Raw genomic sequence first — 18,890 nt, forward strand, 5'->3', positions numbered from 1 at the left:
ATAAGCTAGAGACCGTTCCTCAAGGCTTCTACTTATACACAGGAAGCAGACCACATCTCTAAGGCAGCTACTCAGCTGCTCACAGTACATTCCACCATAGAGGTGATTACCAGTCTCATCATGGGGAATACTACATCCAGCTACCCAGCCACTCAATGAAGCCCAGCCAAGTTGACAAATAAGCTTAACCACCACAAGTAACAAGAACTATAACACTAGCTAATGGTGCCAAGGGTTGGGGAGGCCTATCATTCAGGACTATAAAATGAATACTGTTTTAATGTCAAATATTAGCTAAAGGCCTTAACATTTTTCCTTGCTGGTGATATTACTCCAAAAGGCTTAGTTTGATTATGAACTTTAGACAAAATTTTTAAGAAATTTATTTATAGAATCATTAACAATGCCAACACCTTATGTGTCTCATTCGAGTCCTACAATAACCCCAGGAGGTAGGCAGAGCTGCAGTTGCATGTCCATTTGTTAGATGGGGAAGCTGGGATCTTGAAGAGCTGAATCTCTTTCCTAATAAGGCCACATAGCAAATTACAGAGTGTCTGGTCTCTGGACTCAGAATTACAGAGTTAAGAGCTGGGAAGAACCTTCAGAGATGAACCAGCCTCATTCCTTCACTGGATAGATGACCTGTGGCTGCGGCATGGGGACCTACCTAGTATGTCCCAATCTACAGTCAGTGATAGAGCTGGGACCTGCATCCAAGAAGTCTTGGTCTTGTTTCACTGCTCTTCCCACTCCACCAAACTCCTTCACCATGTGGACAGGCCCCTTAAGCCACCAGCTTCCCAAGCCAGGGCCTGAGAAAGGGTTTAGATGGAAAATGGTGTAAAGAAGAACTCCTCCTCTCGAGTCCTGTGACATATTTAAAAGCCATTTCTTCCAGTACCCTTGGATGCCCTTGGCAGAGCTGCTCTAGACCAAGCTGACAGGGATGGCGTCTACCAGGACCTGACCAGTCTGGGGGTGCTGACCTGGGCAACTGTATAGAGTTACCTTCTCCAAATCTTTCTTCCCAGCTGGAAGCCCCTATGTTGTTGTTGTTATGTACTGTTGAGTTGGACCCAACTCATAGCAACCCCTCCTTGGGTTTCCGAGGCAGTATTACTACAGAAGTAGATTGCTCCATCTTCCTTCCGAGGAGTGACTGGTGGGTTTGAACTGCCAGCTTTTTGGTTAGCAGTCAAGTGCTTTAGGCACTACGCTACCAGAGCTCCCAGAAACCCCTAAGCCAGCAATGAATGGTGGGCCTTGGATTTAGCATCATTTGCACCCTATCTTTCTTTTCCCTAAGACACATGCCTTAGAGAAAACCTGTAGGATTTGGGACTTGCCTCAAAATTGGGGTCAGGATTCACTTTTTCTAAGGACATTTTTACCCTCCCTTGCACATCGACAATGCAGAGTTTTGTGTGTGATGAAATGGAGTATAGCCACCATGATGTTCCCATTAAGAGCAGAGGGCTTTAGGGCCACATCAGGATTACTTCCTGACTGTGCCATCTTGCACCAATATGTAAACTTATGAACCTCCAATTCTTTGTCTATAAAACTGGGCTAAGACTGTGTAGTAATAAGACTGAATATGTCATGTGCTAAATATTGTTGGCAAAGGTTGAGACTCCCAGGACAACCCTCAGTTGTCCATCAGAAGAGAAGTTGGTCCATATGATCGCTTTAGATCCTTTCATACTCTTCAATTTGCGTGTTTTCCTGTGCTCAGCACATTCACACCTTGTAGGGTAAGCCGGGTAGGTATTAGAATTCCTGCTTTGTAGATGAGGGGCCACAGAGATGGAGGAAGCCCTCACCCCAAGTCTTGGGGCTATGTAGAGAGAGCAGGAGCTGGGGTTCCTGACTTCTAGTTTACTGTCTGGCTCCTCCCGCTCCAGCTGCCCTCCTGCTACATGACCCATGTTCCTTCCTGCTTATCCTGCACTAACCCTCTTCCTTCATCCCTCCTGCCATGGACTCTTTAGACTATCGCTATCACATCAGTGTGAAGACTGGGGATGTCTCTGGGGCCAGCACGGATTCTAGAGTCCACATCAAGCTCTATGGGGAAAAATCAGACACCATCAAGCAAATTCTGCTCGTCTCTGACAACAACCTGAAAGACTATTTTGAGCGTGGCCGGGTAGACGAGTTCACCCTCGAGACCCTGAACATTGGAACTGTGAGTCTCCCTCCTGGGTCTTATGACCTCACTTCACCCATTTCTTTACGTGCAGCCAGACGCACACACTCATGTACACATGTGGGGACCATTTTGAAGGAAAGCATGCCCATTTTGAAGGGTTATTAACAAGGTAAGTTGTTCTCCAAATATGACCTAGAGCAACTGAAAATGTGACTAGTGGTTAAGCTTCCAGAGCCTCTTTGGGGATGGGATTTGCACTTTCAGTAGCTGTAGTCCCCACATTTCCTTTACTTGTGAGAGTAGCCAGGGTCACGGTGTACCTGGGACATAAACATTGGAGAAAGAAACATGTGTAGGGAAGGAAAAAGAGGATAGGGAAGAATGGAAAGAAAGGGCTGAAAATAGCTCCCCCTTCCAAATTTGAGTGTGCATCAGAATTATGCCTGGATACTGGTTTCAGTTCAGACTCTTGGATCCCACCTGAGAGATTCTGCTTTGGAAGATGGAACCTAGGAATTTGCATTCATCAAGGCCCCATGTGGCCCTGCTATAAGTGGTCTGAGCAATTTCCCTGGGGAAATATGAGTCTGAGTCCCTGGGACTAAGTGTTGGGACCTTCCCTGAAAATGTCTGAGCTGGGCTATGTGTCACCACCTGCCCTTCTCAGGGTATGACTTGTTAGAAACTGAGGTAGTGGCAAAGTCTCTGTCTGCAACTCACCTTTCCTGCATCTTCCTAGCTCTGTGAGCCCCACCTTATCTCTGGTGCACTGGGCTTTCTAAATCTCTTTTCCCATCAAAATGCACCTTAGAGAAAGATCCCATGTGAGTCATTTATGCCTTGAAGTTAAGGAGCTTAAATCAAGCCTTTCCTGTATCAACATATATTTACGTTTTAAGTGGAATTATCGATTGTAGGGTGAAATGCTTTTCCCTTTACTGAAGGATCTCTGAGGGCAACCAGCAGATAAATGAGGCAGCTGATGGAGTGAGGATGGCAGGAGAATGATGATTTTTTCCCTTGTGTTTCTGAGACCCCCTCGATAAACAGTGTGGCCAAAGTAATTGAGAGCCCAATTTTTCCACTTTACCTTTTGTGTGACCTTGTATAAACTAAGTAATCTCTGTTTTCTTATTCATAAAAACAGAGAATCCTAATGGGATTGTTCTGAGCATTAAATACCATTGACATGCCTTTCCTGGCACATAGTAAGTGCTCACTAAACCTTATGTTTATTAGTTGGCATGGAGTTGGATCCTACTTACGGTGACCTTAGATAACAGAAAACAATGTTCCTCAGTCCTGTGCCATCTTCATGATCGTTGGTGTGTTTGACTCCACTGTGGCTATTGTGTCAATCCATCTCTTTGAGGGTCCCCTCATTTATGCCGACCCTCTACTTTACTACCCATGATGTCCTTTTCTAGTGATTGGTCTTTCCTGAGAGTGTCCAAAGCTAGTGAGCTGAAATCTTGCCATCCTTGTGTCTAAGAAGCGTTCTGGTTGTATTTCTTCTAAGACTCATTTGTTCATTGTTTTGACAGCTCATGGTATATTCAGTATTCTCTGACAACACAATTCAAATTATCAATTCTTTGATCTTCCCTTTTCATTGATGTTATTTACTGAACAATTAAGTCAGATGCTGTGCTAGGTGTTGTAGAATCAAAAGATAGTCCCTATCTTCAAGGAGCTTATCAGATAGATGACACTTTCCCTTTCCTTACTCTTAGCTAATCCCTCCCTTTACCATTCCAGCACCACAGAAACACCAAGGAAGCACTCTGTATCCTTGGCATACACCCGCAGGTCCTCCCAGATTCTGTAAACATAGCTGGTTTCCTCCAACAATTCTAGGGGACCCAGCTACATACACCCAACTGTGCCAGTGTTTCCAATACCAGCTGCAAAGAGCCATTTGTCCTCACAAGACAAGGACAACTTCCTACATGTGGCTGCTTAGCACTAGCCTCACTGGCTAGAAGACCACCCCTCCAGATCATTACAGAGAAAATCTCAGTGTTGGAAGGGATTGCAAAGGCCATCTGATCATTCTGTCTTAGGTTAGAATTGCTCTTTATGCAGCATTTCAAAAAAGCACAAAAGTAATTTGAGCATGGAAGAGTCATACAAATAAGGGTGGCATTAGGCAAAGATGGTAACATGGTAAAGCAAATGGGCTACTGAGAGCTTCCAGAGACTCATCCTTCTCGGGACAAAGAAGGAGGAATTGCATGTGTCACTGCAGAACCCTAAGAAGTTGTCTGCATACTCTATCACCTACCAGATGGGCAAGAAACTGTGGTTGTACGATGTTGCATGCTCAGCTGCTAACTTAAAGGCTGGCAGTCCAAACCCACCCAATGGCTCTGCAGGGGAAAGTCCTGGTGGGCAACCTGCTCCCATAAAGATTAGAGTCTGAAAAACTCTCGGGGGCAGTTCTACTCTGTCACGTGGGGTCGCCGTGAGTCAGCATTGACTCAGTGACACCCAGCAACAACAGGACAAGGATGTAAAAGAAAAAATGCAAAAATGCACACAAATGGGTCTAGTGCATTGTTTTAACAAAACACAACTAATAGCACAATTATCAGAAACTGATGGTAAACATTTTGAATATTTGTTTTCTTGTGATATCACAACCTGACATTATTAAGTACACAAGGGTGCTTTTAAAGTTCATGCTTGACATCACATCTGTTGTCTCACTTGCTTTGCGTAACTTGCCCACGGTGAGCTGGACTAGAGAGGAAGGGTGGGAGCTCCAGGCAGAAGACATTGTGCCTTGTCTCCCAGTGGCTGATGGTGGTGACAGCACTGGGACCCAGCCTTCTCCTGCTGAGCCTCCTGCCTCCCTCTTCCGGGGAACTGGAGACTCAGGTCGAGGAGAGCTGTTTGGGCTGGTATCTGGGGAGGTAGGGATAGAGGCCTGGGGGTTTCTGGGTACACCAGCTCCTTGCACACCGCCACTCAGGTTTCCTTCTAGATCAACCGGCTGGTGATTGGGCACGACAGCACGGGCATGCATGCTGGCTGGTTCCTGGGCAGCGTCCAGATCCGCGTGCCCCGCCAAGGCAAGCAGTACACATTCCCTGCCAACCGCTGGCTGGACAAGGACCAGGCCGATAGGCGCTTGGAAGTGGAACTCTATCCCAGTGAGGTCGTGGACATCCAGAAATGTACGGAGGAGGCAATGGTGGGGCCACCAACATTGGTTCCCCTGTGGGACAGAGTGATGGGGAAAGAGGAGGAACTATGGGGTGACCTTTGGCCTGTCTCCAAGAAGGGTCCTGTGGGGAGATAATGGGAGCTTCCGTTGCCTCTGGCTACCATAGTTCTGGGAGGGAAGAGGACTCACTTTATAGATGGGGAAACTGAGGACTCAGTGGATGAATTTTTTTCTGGAATAAAGGCAGCAAATGACTTCGATAGGACATGTTCATACTCTGTAAGCAAGAGGAGCTTGAGATCATCTATGTCTTTCTTGGGGAAGACTAAGTAAGGAAAGAAAATGGTTGATTCATTCACTTAGTCAGTAAGTGCATACTGAGTGTTTCTCTGTGTAAGTGCTGTTCTTGGCACAGTGGAGAACAGCCATGAGCAAAACAGACCAAACTCCTATCCTTGTGGACATCGCATTTCAATAGAGAGACAAACCCTAAATACACCATATAAGGCCAAGTAAGAGCTATGAAGAAAGTGAAGCAGGATCAGGTGTTAGCAGTGCTGTGGGGGAGGAGGACCCATTTGGGCTCAGAGGAGTTATTGTGGAAGAGTTGAAACTCGAGGTAACTTGGCCACAGTCACATATGATGTGAGAACCACATCACAGTAGAGATCAGAGAAACGAGGCTCTCTCTGTGGCCAGGTAGACAGTGGGACAAAACTTGGCCTGGGGAAGACCTCTTCTGTCACCTGTCATTTCTGAACCCACCCAGCAAGCAATGCTTCAGGCTCATTCCACAGGAAGCTGCCCTGAGAACCCCAATACAAAGTCGCTGTTGCTTCTTCTTCCAAAACTTTGGTTCTTTTCGTGTGTGAGTTCTGTTGTTGTTGTTGTTCTTATGTGCCGTCGAGTCAGACCTGCCTCATAGTGACCCCTTCTTGGGTTTCCGAGGCGGTTTCACTTCAGAAGTAGATTGCCCAACCTTCCTTCTGAGGAGTGGCTGGTGGGTTTGAACCGCCAGCCTTCTGGTTAGCAGGTGTGAGTTCTATTCCCCAACAAACCTGTAAATTCCTTGTAGGCTATGTCACATACACATGCTTTGCAATGGATTTGCCAGTGTGGAGAATCCACTCTTCCCCTCTTATAAATTAAAACTTGCTTTTCATCAGAGTAATGCAGGCACTAGTTAAGGAGAAAAACAAAACAAAACACCAAATCTGTTGCTGTCTGGTTGACTTGAACCCACGGCAACCCCACGTGTGTCAGAGTACAACTGTGCTCCACAGGATTTTCAATGGCTGATTTTTCAGAAGTACAACACCAGGTCTTTCCTCCAAGGCATCTCTGGGTGGACTCGAACTCCCAGCCTTTTGGTTAGCAGGCAAGCACTTCACTATTTGTACCACCCAGGGACCTGCTAGTTAAGATACAGATAAAAACCAGTGGTTCCCTTCCCTACCTTGTTCTCCCCTCCCATTCCCCTTCAGAAGTAACAACTTAAATAACTTTAGCTTTTTCCTTTGAAATTTATGTTCATATCTTTTAATGATATGCCTATTAATTTCTTGATTTTTTAGTCTTAGATAGTATCTATTGATTTCCTACTGTGAAAGAGGAGTATTTAGCTGTTTTAACACACACACACACACACTTTAAATTTTTATGGCTTTGCAAATATTCACTGCTGAGTCACCTGCTGTATGGGTATAGGTTTTATTGTTGGCACTTTTTTTTTTTAAATCTGGACTTAATAATATCCTCCTTTTTTTCTGTTGTAAAGCTTCCTATGTAGTTACAGAATTAAAATTATTTTAATATGTTCAAACCAACAGGAATTCTCACTCTTACTCTCAGCTGAGCCTAGTGTCTCCAGTTCACCTTCTTCCTGCTCTTGTTTTCAGCCCCCAATTTGAGGACATCTTTCACATTGCCATGAGAGCTCTGGTGGCGTAGTGCCTCAGGTATTTGACTGCTAACCAGAAGGCTGGCAGTTCAAACCCACCAGCCACACCTTGGAAGGAAGGTTGGGCAATCTATGTCCATAGTGATACCGCCTTGGAAACCCAAAGAGGGGTAGCTATGAATTGAATCCAACTTGACAGCAGTGAGGTTTTTTTTTCTTTTCTTTTTCACATTGCCATGGTAATGGGAGATCCTCCATCTTTGAAAGTAACAGTCTTCTCTTGAGAGAAAAAAATCACAATATTGTCTTACAGCATTGCTGACAAAACAAGTTTTGAACCATGTGGTTAAGGCATTTGGCTGCTAATCAAAGGTCAGTGGTTCAAACCCACTAGTTACTCTACAGAAGGAAAGATAAGGCAGTCTACTTCCGTAAAGACTTACAGCCTTGGAAACCTAATGGAGGTCACTATGAGTCAGAATCAACTTTATGGTAGTGAGTTTAGTTTGGTTTGAGTTCGGCGCTCTGGTGGCGTAGTGCCTAAGGCACTTGACTGCTAACCAGAAGGCTGGCAGTTCAAACCCACCAGCCACTCCTCAGAAGGAAGATGGGGCCATCTACTTCCATAGTGATACTGCCTCGGAAACCCAAGGAGGGGTCGCTATGGGTCGGATCTGACTCGAGGGCACATAACAACAACAGAAAGCATTTTGCTCTCCATTGGAAAGAGCCCTCTAACCACATGTGGTTAAGGCACATAACAACAACAACAACAACAACATCCCTATGGAAGGAGATTGCCCAACCTTCCTTCCGAGTTCCACCCTGTAATGTATTGATTAAAAAACCTTTGCTGGGATTCCATTCCAACTCATGGAGATCCATGTATTACAGAGTAGAATTGACTGATCTCCACAGGGTTTTCTTGGCTGTAATCTTTATGGAAACAAATCCCTGGCATTTTTTTTCCATGGGGCCGCTGGGTGAGTTCAAACCACAACTCTTTCTGTGTTGGTCTGTCTATTGGTATCATCTGAAAGGTGCATCTATTTAAATGGCCACTGTGGTTCCAATGCCTTGTCCTTTAGAGAAAATAGGAAAAGAAACAAACAGCCTTTATTTCTTTCTGCCCCGAGGTGTTTGCCAGGGGTAGGCACAAGCCGGGAGTACCAGCCGGTGTACGGACTACTCCTCATTTCTGGTACCAGCTGGTGTACAGACTACTCCTCGTTTCTGGTACCAAGGAGACAGTGAAGGAATGGCCACTGGAGTCTGAGTGCTTAAGTCTGCCATTTCCACCCCTATTCAGTTTCTCTAAGCCTCAGTTTGTCCACCTGCAAGATGAGAAAGATAGTACTTATTCATGGTGTTGATGAGATTAATGAGATAATGCCTGTGAGGTACCAGGCACATGGGAGCAGCTCAGAAAAGGTTTTATTATCATTGTTATTGTTATTATTTAATGTGGTATTTCTCTCCCACCTGCCCACCCAGTGGTCCACTACGAGGTTGAAATTTGGACGGGTGATGTGGGTGGCGCAGGCACCACCTCCCGAGTCTTCATACAGATCTATGGAGAGGAAGGCAAGACCGAGGTGCTGTTTCTCTCCAGCCGCTCCAAAAGTTTTGGTCGGGCATCCAAAGATATATTCCAGGTGTGTGGGGATGGGGCCGAGGGGATGCCAGCAGAGTCAGCCTTGGCTAGATAGGACCAGTGGACACCAAGGTGGTCCCTGCGTGTTCTTATTTCCTCGGCCAACCCTCACTCAAAAGTGAGGCTGCCCTCTTACAGCTGGTGGGAAACTTGAGGACAGGTTGGATAAGCGTTCCCTCAGCACCCTGCAGGGTTTCCTGGGAGCAGAATAAGGCAGGGTACAGAGCTTTGAAGTGGGATTGAGAAGACCTGGATTCTCAGCCAAGGACTTCCTTGTGAGCTTGAGTGGTAACTGCTCTCTCCAGATCTGAGTGTCTGGCCTAAAAATGAAGAGATTGGACTAGATGAGTGGTTATCATCTCTGAACTCATGTTAGAATCACCTGCGGAGCTTTAAAAAAAAAAAAAGTGCTGTTTGGTCCATTGTTGTTGTTGTTGTTGTTTGCCGTTGAGTCAGCCCCGACTCATAGCGACCCCTCCTTGGGTTTCCGAGGCAATATCACTACGGAAGTAGGATTGCCCAACCTTCCTTCCGAGGAGTGTCCCCAGACCAATTTAATAAGAATCTCTGTTGTTGTTGTTATGTGCCATTGAGTCAGCCCCGACTCATAGCAACCCCTTCTTGGGTTTCCAAGGCAGTATCACTTCGGAAGTAGATTGCCCAACCTTCCTTCCCAGGAGTGGCTGGTGGGTTTGAATTGCCAACCTTCTGGTTAGCAGTCAAGTGCCTTAGATATTACGCTGCCAGAGCTCCTGGTGGAATATGTTTTCTGGGTTTACTTTTAAAGCTCCATCAGTGATACTAATATACTGTGGATTTTGAGAAGCACTGGAGTGGATGATTCTGGTTTAGTAATATATGACACTAAGTCACTCCATCCACTCCCAGCCTCTGATAGGCTCATGATTCTCAGGCAGGATACTGGGAGCCTTTGGTGTGTTGTGGCTATGTTCTGAGTATCCCAGGCCTCCTCATTTCCCTTTACAAGTCTGAGTAGAGGGAAAAAAGAGAAGAGCATGTCATTAGCAGGGGGGAGAATGCAAGGCTAGTGATTTTATTGGCCACTAATGGGAGTGTGTTTGTGTGTGTGTGTGTCCAGATAAGTGTGTTTGGGAAGCATGTTCATGCTGGCTGCTCTTTGTGTGTTTGTGTGCAACACCCTTTGAAGAACCCTCAGTGAAGAGTCCTAACCCAGTGCCCAGAAAAGAAAGGCCTGGCTGTTCTAAGATCTGTGCCAAGGTTCTGTGCCAGGGTTATAAGTATGTGAAATGTGAGAGCTGGAGGGGCCTCATGAGTCAAAGTCCCTCATTATACTGCTGGGGAGGCTGAGGCCCTAGTATTTTACCTATCTGAGCCTCAACTTCTTCAACAGTTAAAATCTAGCTCTATAACACCTGCGTGGCCTGCCTCAAAGAGTTCTTGTAATGATCAAGACAGTCAATGGCAGGGAAAGCACTTGAGAGCTTGTAATGAGTTATTGAGATGTAGCAGAGAAGTATCTCCAGGTGCCCACTGACCACGTGGCTGGATGTGGGGGTGGTAGATGCCTTCATGGTGGGGCAGACAGACTTGAGGAGGGCAGGAGTGGCAAGGAGACTTCCCTGGAGAGGTGTGACTGCAAAGATGCTATAGCCTGGGAAATACTGAAAAGGAGATCTAATGTGCTGAAGAAGGGACTTACTAGGTCCAGCATGCAGTCCCTAAGTAGCTGAAAGAATAAATCCAGCTTCCCCAGGGGTCTTGGCTCCATCCTGGTTGACAATTTTCTTATAAGGTGGTTTTGGCCACATCATGGATTTGTGAACAAGGAGTCAGAAAACCTGGGTTCTCCTGTATATATGGACTCTTAATTATGGGACACTGAGTACCTCATAGAACAGCCTTGGGCTTCAGTTTTCAAATGGGAGCACTCAAATGGGAGCATGGTGAGACTGGGGTTTGAGAAGATCAAACAATTAGACAAGGGCCCTCAGCACTGGGGAGCACTGAGAGGTCCCCAGACCGACAGGACTCCTTGTGAGCACACCCCCACTTCAAGATCTATGGGGTCAGAGCTCCCTCAATGCAGGTGCTTCCCCAGAATGTGGGGTTCAGAAAAGAGCAACAGGGGGATTAAAAGCAAGGAGCTCATGCTTTGAAGAAAAGCTAAACCCATCAACACTGCCTTTTATACCAACTGAGTGTCAGCCCCAGTGGGGGAGAAAAGCAAAAATGGATAGTCCTACTTTTAGGAAATCCACGGTTGATGGGACAGAGAAGACCAACTGTATGGGCAGAGAGGGAGTCCAACGTAGGCCGGGCTAGGGCTCAGTGGAACTCTGGAAGGGAGAGGCAAGCAGACTGTGGAAGGTGTCTGGGACCTCATGGAGCGTGAGTGAGAGTTTTGTTTTTGAAAAATAATACTTTTAAAATTTTTGTTGCTACAAAAGTTATATGTGCTTAATGTTGAAAATTTTGGAAAGAGAACATGAAATGTACAAAGTTAGAAAAATAGAAAGGTAATAATAAAAGAGCTGGAATCTGAATGAATAAGTTTTAGTTGATGGTGGAGGAGGGAATAAAGCCAAAGACATGGAAGTAGTTCCATGAGTGTGATGTGTGACACTTGTGTGTGTGACAGAGAGAGGAATAGTGAGGTGAGGGAGGCTAGTCTCACTGTCATAGAAGTTTAGAAGGTGTTCCCATTTGAACATGAGGGGAAATTGAAGCCCATGGCTGTCCCATGAGTTTCTCAGTGTCCCAAATGAGGTAGAAGTTGGGGCCAAACTAAGAAGTGCCTGGAAGGCCAACCAGAGACACTAGGCTGGATGTGATAGGAGAGAGGGAGCTCCACATCAGAGTGTGGAGGCCTGGTGCCTTGTGGGGCTATAACTCTGGACCCAGAGCCTGGCTCTGCAGGGGAGGGGGTAAGACACCAGGGCCACCCCAGCCATTCACCTGCACTTTGCACAGCTGGAGGCGGCAGACGTGGGTGAGATCTACAAGATCCGGCTTGGGCATACAGGCGAGGGCTTCGGGCCCAGCTGGTACGTGGACATGGTGTGGCTGCGGCACCTGGTGGTGCGGGAGGAGGACCTCACACCCGAGGAGGAGGCCCGGAAGAAGAAGGAGAAGGACAAGCTGCAACAGCTGCTGAAGAAGGAGCGGCTAAAGGCCAAGCTGCAGAGGAAGAAGAAGAAGAAGAAGAAGAAGGGCAGTGACGAGGAGGATGAGGGGGATGAGGACGAGGAGTCCTCTTCTGAGGAGTCTTCAGAGGAGGAGGAGGAGGAGGAGAGTGAGGAGGAGGAAGAAGAGGAGGAGCTTGGGCCAGGGATGCAGGAGGTGATTGAGGAGTACAAGTTCGACGCCCACCGCTGGCTGGCCCGGGGCAAGGAGGACAACGAACTCGTGGTGGAGCTGGTGCCGGCTGGGCAATCGGGTCCTGAGCGTAAGCCTGTGTAGGGGTCAGACAGCTCCCCTAGAGGGGTCCTGAGGGTGGCTTCACACTGACTCTCCTCTCATGTGGAGGCCCAATAGGTAGGCTACCCATGATGGTCAGCATATAACTCTCCTGACCTGTGCCTGAAATATCACCATTGACAATTCTCTGTTTAAGGGTAAGCATTGCCCTTGGCCTGAGGCTCTCAGGATGGATCAGACTCACAAGGAGCTCTGATATAACCTGATATAACTAAATGTGGGCAACATAAATTGGGAGGGTTGCTGAGGAAAAAATTTGCCATGATGCTCAGACCCTCAGGCTTCTTGGTCAAGGAAAGTTTTGGGTAGGGAGAAGGACTGTTTGGTACCAGGTTGGCATATGTGTATCCATAGGTCCTTGCTGTTCTCAGAATCTGGGTGGAACTAAGAGACTGTGCCTCAACTCCACTCCATGGCCATGGTGTCCTCAATGCTGCCTCTTTCTGTGTCCCCAGCCAACACCTACGAAGTCCAGGTGATCACAGGGAACGTGCCTAAGGCCGGCACTGATGCCAATGTCTACCTGACCATCTATGGTGAGGAGTATGGGGACACAGGTGAACGGCCCCTGAAGAAGTCAGACAAGTCCAACAAGTTCGAGCAGGGCCAGGTGAAGCATGGGCCCCCAGGGTGGGTGATTTGGACTTAGACACAGGGATGGTGCCCTCCAGTCATTTCCACATAAGCCAACTCCGCATAGTGTCTGTGGTGATCCGCAGCATGTTTTGCTCAGTTCAACCAGGTTTTGTGTAAGTATCCACTTTGTAAACATGAGGTCTTTGTGGTGAGGGTATAAGCAACATGCAAGTGGGTTCTGATCCCCTGGATAACTAATGTACAGGAACTAATCAGGGAATAAGATCAGGCAGCAGATGCTCAGGGACTGAGTGGTGGAGCAAGGAGTAAAGGCTACAGGGTTCAAAGTTGTTGTTGTTGTTATGTGCCATTGAGTTGGACCTGACTCATAGCGACACCTCCTTGGGTTTCCGAGGCAGTATCACTACAGAAGTAGATTGCCCTGTCTTCCTTCTGAAGAGTGGCTGGTGGGTTTGAACCACCAGCCTTCTGGTTAGCAGTCAAATCCCTTAGGCACTACACCACCAGAGCTCATCATGGCACCTGTGGGACCATAGAAACTTAGAGATATATTTTAATACATACACATATACATAAAAATATACAAATCATAAAAATTCACTTTGATGATGAAGAAGAGTTGGACAATTGGCATTTTGTCAGTTATGGTAATAACTCCACTTGTGGAAGCTTCTGGATCATCTGCTTTATCCCTAGGAACCATAGGGTTTTCAGTGACTGAAGTAGATCACCAGACCTTTCTTCTGAAAGGCTGTGGGTAGACTTGAACCACCAGCCTTTTGGTTATCATCCCAGTGCATTAACTATTCACACTATAGCAGGTGGTACCTCTGGAGAAAGCTTGAATGAGACCAGGTTAGTGTAGGGTGTGTGCTGGGGGGTGTGGTGCAGTGGTTCTGGGTCCTCTCACAGCAGTGTGTTTGGTTTTGGTTTATCCTCTGGTGGCATAGTGCCTAAGGCACTTGACTGCTAACCAGAAGGCTTAGAACCACCACTCCTCCAAAGGAAGTTTGGGCAATCTACTTCCGTACAGATACCAGCTCGGAAACCCAAGGAAGGGTCACTATGAGTTGGATCCGACTCGATGGCAGTGAGTTTAGTTTTTATTATTATTATCCCTTGATACTTTGGCTTTGACAGTGGCCTCAGGCCATGCCAGGCCTGGCTAGGATGGAGAATATGGCAGGTGGGAAAGGGCAAGTCTCACCCTTCTAAGCATCATTCTGATCCCTCACAGACAGACACGTTCACCATCCCTGCCATGGACCTGGGGCCCCTGACCAAGATTCGGATTCGCCATGACAACTCTGGCAACAGGCCAGGCTGGTTCCTGGACAGAATTGATATCACTGACATGAACAATGAGATCACGTGAGTGGTGGGGGCCGGAGGGCAGGGAGGCAAGGGAGACCATGCCCTTCTCTGTGCCCCCACTGCACCCTCTACTAGGAGAGTACCACAGAGAGGGCTGGGCTGATGGGGGTGGGGTGTGGTATTGGCTGTGATGTCTGCCAGGGCCACCAGAGGGCGATGGCCCATGCTTCTTCCCAGATGGGCGTTGCCTTCCTGCTCCTTTCTCACTGGGCAGACCCTGGAGCTGCCTTCCCTCCCAGATGACAGTCTCGGGGAGCATCCAAACCAGCTTTTGAGGTCAATGCAAAGAGGTCAGATGTGCTCTTTCTGCCAAACCTTCACCAGCCCAATCTCCATGCCCAGCCTTTGCTTAGCTGCTATGACTCTGTTTTAATGCTCTAGGCTGGAGGTCAGTGAATTTTTCTATAAAAGACCAGATAGTATTTTAGGTTTTGTGAGGCATTTGGTGTCTGTCACAATTACTCGATGCCACCATTGTAGCATCAAAGCAGCCACAGACCATGCATAAACAAATGAATGTGGCTGTGTTCCAATAAAACTTTATTTCTGGAATTTGAAATTTGAGTTTCATGTAATTTTCAAGTCAGGAGACATTGTTATTTATATTTTTTCAACCATTTAAAAATGTGAAGCTCATTCTTAGTTGTGCGATGTACAAAAACAGGTGGCAGGCCCACTCTAGATATGCAGCTAAGTTGTGAAGGGGGCATCATGCCTTTCTGATGGGTGAAGGAACCAGGCCCCAGAGGGGTGAAGCCATGGTCCCAGAGCCAATTCATGCTGGAGCTGGGACCAGAGCTCCAGGCCTACTGGCATTTTTCTATCAATAGGCCATGTCACCTCTCAGGCTGAAGGAACTAATGACCATAGAGATGAAAGAAGGCCCATGATTTGGAGAGACACAGGGAAGAGGGAGGCAGAGAGGAAAGTAAGCAAGATCTGGAGAGGATTGTGGGGCTGCTGAGAGGATCTTCCAGGGCCCAGTAATTAGTGAGGGACAAATAAATAGATATTTGCTAAATTAAATCAACTCCTTGGTCTGCATCCTGGTGTCTCTTGGAGCATGCCCTCTTGCTGGGCACCTCTCTGTGAAGGACGGAGAGTAACAGGGCTCACCCCTATCTCTCACCCACCCCTTGCCTCACCATCCTAAGAGAGTACTCTGGAAGGGTACACTGAGGCACAGCTCACATACAGTGCAACGTCATGGTTTTCCATTAGGTTATTGTGGTGGCATAGGGAGCTCTGGTAGTGTAGTGGCTAAGACACATGACTGCTAACCAGAAGGCTGGCGGTTCAAATCCACCAGCCACTCCCCAGAAGGAAGATGGGGCAATCTACTTCCGTAGTGATACTGCCCTGGAAACCCAAGGAGGGGTCGCTATGGGTCGGGTCTGACTCAACGGCACATAACAACAACAGCAACAACATTGTGGTGGCATATAAGGACATGGGAGCACCCCATGGGTGGGAACCAGGGGCCTAGCTTGAGGTCTTCCCTTTGCCAGAAAACCACTAGGTCAACCTGATGAGTTGCCCTAATTTTTATGGGCTTTCCTTTCCTCTGCTGTTAAACGGGCTTAATGATGCCAGCCCAGCTCACTTCTCAAGATGTTCTGGAAATCCAAGAAGTTTAAGTTTGAAAACTGCGGAAATGGAAGAATAGGGGCAAACTGTGAACACACCTTGCTGCCCTTCACAGATCAGTCAGGGTCAATTATTCTAATCCATTGATTTGGCATTTCTGACCCAATTCAACAACTTTTAAATTATTGTAGTATTATCACCTATTTTAATATCTGGCTGTCCTTGTCCTCTTGTCCTCTTTCATTATTCTTTAAAAATGTTAGCAATTCTTACCTTTTTCAAATCAAGATGTTAAGGGATTTGAAAAAGAAATTCTATTGGAATTTTGATTGTTAGGCCATTAAATATACGTGTGGAGAATTGCACATTTAGAGTGTTAAGTGGGACCCCCAGGCACACCTTCCCATTTATCCAAGTGCTCCTTGGCGTTTCTTGGTAAGCTTTACAGTTTTCTACACATGGCTGCTGCACATTCTTGTTAAGGTTATCCTCAGCTGTTTTATATTTTTATTACTCCTGAGAATGGAAGCTTCTCGTTACTCTTCTCTGTTCTTCCTCTCCCTTTCTTTCTCTACTCCTGGAAAAGTCAAGACATTTCCAATGGCCTGTGTGGCCCTTCATGGTCTGTCTCATACCTCCTCCTTCTCTCTCTACCTTGTCTTCCCCTGCTCACTCTTAATTGTTCCTTGAACTCCACAGACTCCACAACAAAGCCTTTGCATTTGCTGTCCCTTCTCCCAGGCACTCTCTTCCCCCAAATGGCTCACTTTCGTCATTTCTTTAGGCAGGTGCTACCACCTCAGGGAGACTGAGCATAGCCCCTACACCTCTTATTCCTCTTCCTCATTTATTTTTCTGTGTAGCACTAATAATCATCTGACCTACAATAAACTTGTGTATTTAGTCATTGTTCATCTCCCTGCAATAGAATATAAAGTCCATGTAGACTTTATCAGTTTTGTTTACGGCTTTGTCTTCCTTAGTACCTGAAAGGGTCCCTGACACATGAGAGGTATACCATAAATACTAATTAAATGAATTAAATTATGATTGATGCATTGATTCATTTGTTAATTCAACAAAGAGTTGTTAAACATACCATGCTAAGTGCTAGGGATCAAATATAGCTGACTCAGAATGATATCAGCTTTGTAGGAGCTCTGGTGGCATAGTGCCTAAGGCATTTGACTTCTAACAAGAAGGCTGGTGGTTCAAACCCACCAGCCACTCCATCAGAAGGAAGATTGGGCAATCTGCTTTTGTAGAGATAACGCCTTAGAAACCCAAGGAGGGGTCACTTTGAGTCAGATCAACTCCAGGGCAGTGAGTTTTTGTTTTTTGTTTTGAGTTTTGAAGGGTTTATAGTCTCACAATCCTTTGGTGAGTTCAGGCTTTTTACGAAATTGTGAAGTTGGGAAAATTTATCTCTGGATTTTTCCTGCCTTCTCAGTCCTGGGAAGCCCCACCTCTTGGCCACCCTGAGAAAAAGTGAGAGTCCAAAAAGAGCGTCAAGTTGATTTTTGTATTGATAGTCATGTCACGTTAGGGATGAGGACCTGCTAGTCTTTCTTTCACTCCTCTGTTCTGCCCAGACAATTCCTGCAGTCTGTGTTTGGCTTAGACAATACATGTTAAGAGGGACAATAGAAAAAGAAAGAGCATCTTCAAGGAAACAGTGATGGCTGATTAAGAAACCTAGGGATTATTCAGAGGACTGTTGAAGGAGGAAAGGATGTTTCACCGGAAAATATCTTCCAATTCTATCAATGTTTATGACTGCCTGTGTATCAGGGCCTGTGGACATGGCAATGAGCAAGACAGATACAGTTCCTGTGCTCATGGTACTTACAGTCTGCCTAGCAGGTGAAATATGTAATTAAATGTACAAATACATGCTCCCTGGGCAGCCTCTTCCATTGTCATCACTTAATTTATTTGAAAATAATAAGTGTCTGTATTTATTATCTGCATAGTCTCAAGTTGTATCAGTTGGAATTGGCTAGCTTCTGCTAAGTAACAACCAGCCCTAAAACCTCAATATCTTATTCTTTCTTATTCATACTACATGTCGAATGCAGGACGTCAGGTAGACTTCACTTGGGGCCCAGTCTCATGGAAGTTTTTCTTCAACATATGCTCCTGTGACCACCCTTATAGGGGATGTAATCACACTAGCTCTTAAAGGTCCCTTCCAACCAGAAATTATATGTATTTTAACAAGGGATTTTTAAAATTCAAGGTCCTTCAGTACCCAAAGTTATGAGTCTCTAATGTTTGGGTTTCAGATCACATGGTAGGCTATTTTGGGGTACAGTGCCATGAATTAGAACACCTTTATTAAGCTATTCACTCATTGGCTCTGCTACTTTCTCATCCCCTTCCATTGACTTGTTGATTAAATTAAGGTACGCGGTATCTTCTTTTTTCTTTTAATATTATAACTAGCTGCATTTTTATTTGAATACATTCAATTTCAAAGAGGAAGAGATAAATGCCAAAAAAGTTAGAAATATATTTAGTGAACACATTCAATCTTATATTCTGATATTCTCTGTTTTCAGTCTTGAGACATAAAAATTTCTATTCCTACAGATGGATTAAGGAATCCTGATGGCTGAGTAGTTAAAGTGCATGGCTGCTAACCAAAAGGTCAATGGTTGGAACCCACTAGCTGCTCCATGGGAGAAAGACGTGGCAGTCTGCTTCCCTAAAGATTTATAGCCTTGGAAATCCTATGGGGGCAGTTCTACTCTGTCCTGTAAAGTCCCTATGAGTCGGAATTGACTCAACAGCAGTGAGTTTTTGGGTTTTTATGGATGGCTTAAGAGTCCCATAAGATCCCTAATCATTACAGACAGATGCTATCTTTGAGTTTTGGCAAAAATGTTGGGTAGGTTGTCTAGCAAGGGCTGAACAAAACACTTGTTGGATTTTTTTTCTCTCTAATCTAATGAAAAAAATGTTACCTGTAACTCCCACTCCTGTATAGACCTTG

At 46.0% G+C, this 18,890-nt stretch overlaps 1 protein-coding gene across 1 annotated transcript in view; it reads left to right on the forward strand.

Moving 5' to 3' along the window:
• LOXHD1 (lipoxygenase homology PLAT domains 1) overlaps positions 1-18,890 on the forward strand; it is a 179,416-nt gene that overhangs the window by 84,881 nt on the left and 75,645 nt on the right. Inside the window, exons 16-21 of the mRNA XM_042781382.1 lie at positions 1,995-2,191; positions 5,142-5,334; positions 8,719-8,879; positions 11,831-12,305; positions 12,793-12,947; positions 14,172-14,305. Of these exons, the coding sequence (XP_042637316.1) occupies positions 1,995-2,191; positions 5,142-5,334; positions 8,719-8,879; positions 11,831-12,305; positions 12,793-12,947; positions 14,172-14,305 (1,315 nt within the window). The remainder of the gene's footprint in view (positions 1-1,994; positions 2,192-5,141; positions 5,335-8,718; positions 8,880-11,830; positions 12,306-12,792; positions 12,948-14,171; positions 14,306-18,890) is intronic.

The sequence above is a fragment of the Orycteropus afer genome, unplaced genomic scaffold, assembly GCF_000298275.1.
Source record: "Orycteropus afer afer isolate SDZICR_OR568_19922 unplaced genomic scaffold, OryAfe1.0 scaffold00113, whole genome shotgun sequence".
NCBI classification, from domain to species: Eukaryota; Metazoa; Chordata; class Mammalia; order Tubulidentata; family Orycteropodidae; genus Orycteropus; species Orycteropus afer.